This window comes from Etheostoma spectabile, chromosome 24 (assembly GCF_008692095.1).
Source record: "Etheostoma spectabile isolate EspeVRDwgs_2016 chromosome 24, UIUC_Espe_1.0, whole genome shotgun sequence".
Taxonomy (NCBI): domain Eukaryota; kingdom Metazoa; phylum Chordata; class Actinopteri; order Perciformes; family Percidae; genus Etheostoma; species Etheostoma spectabile.
The window spans coordinates 3980893-3985030 of NC_045756.1; the positions used below are offsets into that span (position 1 = coordinate 3980893).

At 41.8% G+C, this 4138-nt stretch overlaps 1 protein-coding gene across 3 annotated transcripts in view; it reads right to left on the reverse strand.

Annotated features, from left to right (window-relative positions):
• Positions 1-4138, reverse strand: part of mgat5 (alpha-1,6-mannosylglycoprotein 6-beta-N-acetylglucosaminyltransferase) — a 70647-nt gene that overhangs the window by 3901 nt on the left and 62608 nt on the right. For all 3 annotated transcript variants that reach the window (XR_004327928.1, XR_004327927.1, XM_032506374.1), the window contains exons 13-16: positions 2518-2664; positions 2270-2386; positions 1149-1223; positions 30-187 (exon numbers count right to left, since the gene is read on the reverse strand). Coding sequence is in view for 1 of the 3 variants with exons in the window: in XM_032506374.1 (XP_032362265.1) it covers positions 30-187; positions 1149-1223; positions 2270-2386; positions 2518-2664 (497 nt within the window). In the remaining 2 variants the exon portion in view is untranslated. The remainder of the gene's footprint in view (positions 1-29; positions 188-1148; positions 1224-2269; positions 2387-2517; positions 2665-4138) is intronic.

Here is a 4138-nt window from a genome sequence, read left to right on the forward strand (position 1 = left end):
GTGTGTGTGTGTGTGTGTGTCAGTGTCACCTGGCTAGGTCCTTGTCCTTGTTGAGGTGTTGGAAGAAGGAGGGCTCACAGATGAGCTGCTCCTCCTGACACACCTGCTTGCAGGAGTGACCCGGCTCGGCCAGTTTCACCTGCAGAGCGCTGAGAGGGGGCCACATCACCTGACCGTGGCAGAAGTCCTGACAACACAACATCATGTCACACAACGGAAATACAACACACACTGCAACATAGGCCAGCTTTGAAACAAAAACATGGAGTCTGAGTAGAGCCATTCCTTCTGATATAACACAGATATTTAGAAAACATTGACGTGATACCTATTTGAACAAATAAGGGCATTCAAATTACCAGTCCTGAGTGTACTAACATGGTAAATATGAAATTGTGTTACTGACTGCTGTTGAGTGAAATCCTCCATATACAAATTACATGATGCTACTAGTTATTAATAAACATAATTGTACTAATAGGCAAATTCCACATTCACAAATCCTCTCACAAATTTCAAAGCTTTAGTTGAAATGTTTTAAATATTTACTTTTCTACTGTATTAAATTTGGCTATTATCTAGTACTGTTAATGTTCATCTTATTTCAATAATATAGTTTGTGGTATTTATTGTATTTATATGTTGAAAATCTGTGTATATAGTTTCCCTCTTATCCCTATCTTTTCTTAAAGCTGTAATGTGTTGATTGTTGCACGTTGGTTGCACTCTTGTGCTACAACAGTATCTGGAATCTGGTTTAGTTATTTTACAGTCCCACAGCAGAACATTTTTAATACATATCTTCATTTTGTTGACAGGCTTATTAAGCGATGCAAGTGACTCAACAGCAGCTGAAATGTTTGGCTTTCACATCTTTGTGGCCCCTGTGGAACCCCCTCACCCCACCCATCACATTTTCATCACGTCAGTAATGACGATGATGGCAGCAGCGGTAGCGTTATGAGTGAACAGAGAAGAGCTGTTGTCAGCAGAGATAAAATTTATCATCTGCGCTTGTCTTTTGGAAGAGATTTGGATTTTCATTCAGCTATAATCAAGTCTCAGTAGACCAAGATTCAGAAATGCTTGTATTCTAAACGTGAACATGTGAAAAGAACATGAGGAGGGAATCCATGTAGAGGCAGTACCTGGTTCTCAATGAAGGCGTTGACTCTCTGCAGCATACCCTCGCAGGTGAATTCATAGGGCAGGTAGGGCTCAATCTGATGACATAAACACAAACACACAGACTGGTCACAGAAAGGCCAGGAGAGGAAACTCTGGTGGGGAAGTCACACACTTCCCAGCACACCTCCAGAGCCAGGCATGAGCTCGTTTCAGTGTGTGTGTGTGTGTGTGTGTGTGTGTGTGTGTGTGTGTGTGTGTGTGTGTGTGTGTGTGTGTGTGTGTGTGTGTGTGTGTGTGTGTGTGTGTGTGTGTGTGTGTGTGTGTGTGTGTGTGTGTGTGTGTGTGTGTGTGTGTGAGCTCAGCCTGGTGAAACGTTACCCCGCTGCCTGCCTTTTGCGCCACTATCAACCTCCTCAGACTGAACAACAACTGAAGCCCTTGTTGTAGCACTAAGTCACTCGCTGCGTCCTCCCCGAGCCCAGCCGGAGCCTGGTAGGCTGCAGCTCGCCACGGCTCACAAAGCATATGAGGCTCCGCAGGCTTGTCCAGTGAACAAAACCATTGTTCCGACTCGCTCGGCGCAGCACAACACAACACGAGGTCCCTAACCCAACCTTTACATATGCATGGAACTAGACGCGAAGACGGAACAGGATCTCACTTTCTTTCCCCCGTGCTTTCACTAATCTTTTGGACTTAGTTTCCATCCAAAACATATCTGTCAACTAGGGTGTTCAATTATGATTGATTGATTTTATATTTATTTAATTTGTATAGTTGTCCTGCATTTTGCACAAATAGTTGTACCCGTTTTTGTATCTTGTGATTGCACCGGGGACCAGGAGAAACTCAATTTCGTTCCTCTATGTACTAAACTGTACTGTATAGATCTCTAATCTTATCTCTTAATATTGTGATAATCGATTCATCACTTACCTAACATTTTCTGGTTCCAGCATCTGAACTGTGGCTTTTCTTTGTCCTATGTAATTGTTCAAGCAAGAATGAAAAAGTCTATCTATCTATCTATCTATCTATCTATCTATCTATCTATCATGAAACAGGGATCTCATACGTTTCCAAATCATTTCTGTATCAACACAGACTTTTCATGAGGACAATTTATCAAAATGTTCCTTACCTTCTGGCTGAGGATGGAGCGAATGGCCCTCTCCACCTCGGCAGAGTTTTCGATATCCACCGTCCACACATGGGGTTGACCAACGTACACCTCAGCATACGGATGTTGAGAGGTCAGCTGCAGACAACAACAAGAGAGTAGAGGTCAGGGAAAACAAACACTCCTCTTAAAAATGGTATCTTGAGCAGAAGCGTCTGCAGGGTAAAACCTCTGTGTGAGTCCCCACAGACCGGCCCCCCTCCTCTCACCTCTCTCAGTGTGGGTTTGCCTTTGAAGAAGTCTGTGTTCTTGCTGCTTTTTGGAGGGTTGAATTTGGGGTTGAGGAAAGCACAACCGTTGGCAATGGCCTCCAGGGGGGCAGGACCCTCGTAGGGGAAGGACAGACCCACAAACAACTGCAGTGGAGAGAAAACACAAAAATATTGAGAAACGGATTAGCCTCCACATGAATGTTGTTGCTTTTTTGTTTTTTTAAGAAAAGAAAAATTAAACTGTAGATAAGGATAGTCATGATTTAAAGTAAAACCTTTACACATATGTGTTTACACTACTGCTAATGTAAGCCAGTCAAGAGTAACACACTTCTGTCTGTTCACACGTTTTTTTTTTAAAGCACATGTTGAACACTGAAGGCTGGGAGAAGGTGGCATGTGGGAGCTACTGACATAACCAGAATAACAAGAAGCCGGCTGAGGATGGAGAGGTGCAGAAAGGTTCACTGGCTATGTTGAGGAGTTTCTGTTGTCTGCTGATAGCAGCAGTTAGCCCTTGTTAAAGCAACCCTCCCATGTTACCAGCACTAAATACAGTCAAGGCAGCACATTTTCTCTATGAAACAAGCCAAATAAAATGAAGACACTAATTTGTGTTGCTCCCAGAGGCCACTCGGATGCATATATATATATATATATATATATATATATATATATATATATATATATATATATATATATATATATATATATATATATATATAGGCATACAAACAACCATTTCAGAAAAAGATACTAATATAAACCATTACAATACACCACCTGAAATGTGTCACTCACTTGTGATCTGACTCATTTTATCTTACTATGTTTCTACCGATGACTAAAATCAGTGCTTTCGTAAAATTTGTGGCTTGTGACCACTAAAAGTGATTCAAGTTATGTCCACTTGCAAAAAAAGCAATCAGTGAGGCCATCACATGAGTCTACTCCTACTACATATTGTAAGGTAATTTATGTGTAGAGCACACATTTCAAATACTACAAAAACAAAGCATACGCATTAATGGATTAACTAAGGATTATTAAGAAGGTCTAACTGTGGAGGATACTCTCTCGATTCGATAATCAGAGATTGCTGAAGCCTAGAAGTGGCTCATATTATAATCCTGCTGTGGATTTGGTCCCCCATCACATATACTAGAAGCATTTTAGGAAGGGATACTTTAATGGCCAGTATGAACTAGATATAAAAACAAAACAAAAACGGGTATGCCGTCTTGGATGGGAAGAGCAAATATTTGCAATGTAGTAGCAGCTTATCCACAAGAGTGTGAGACAAATATGCAGAAACAGAAAGAGGAGGGTGGGGTGGAGGTAATGGGCTAGTGGCTCTTTAACCGGAGGGCCAGAGCTGGCTGGCCACAATGGGTGTGTGTGTGTGTGAGATTGATGACACACTTTCTATAATGCACAATGCAGGGTTGTATGTCTTACACATGAATACTCAGACTTAAGCTAAGGCTGCATTATGCTCTAGCTCATATGTGATCATTACTCAGATGTTTCTGGTGAACACCTACAGCCTAGTTAACACCTTCTGCCAACAGGTGGCAGCAAAGCACACGCCTTCCTGTGTGTGTGTGTGTGTGTGTGT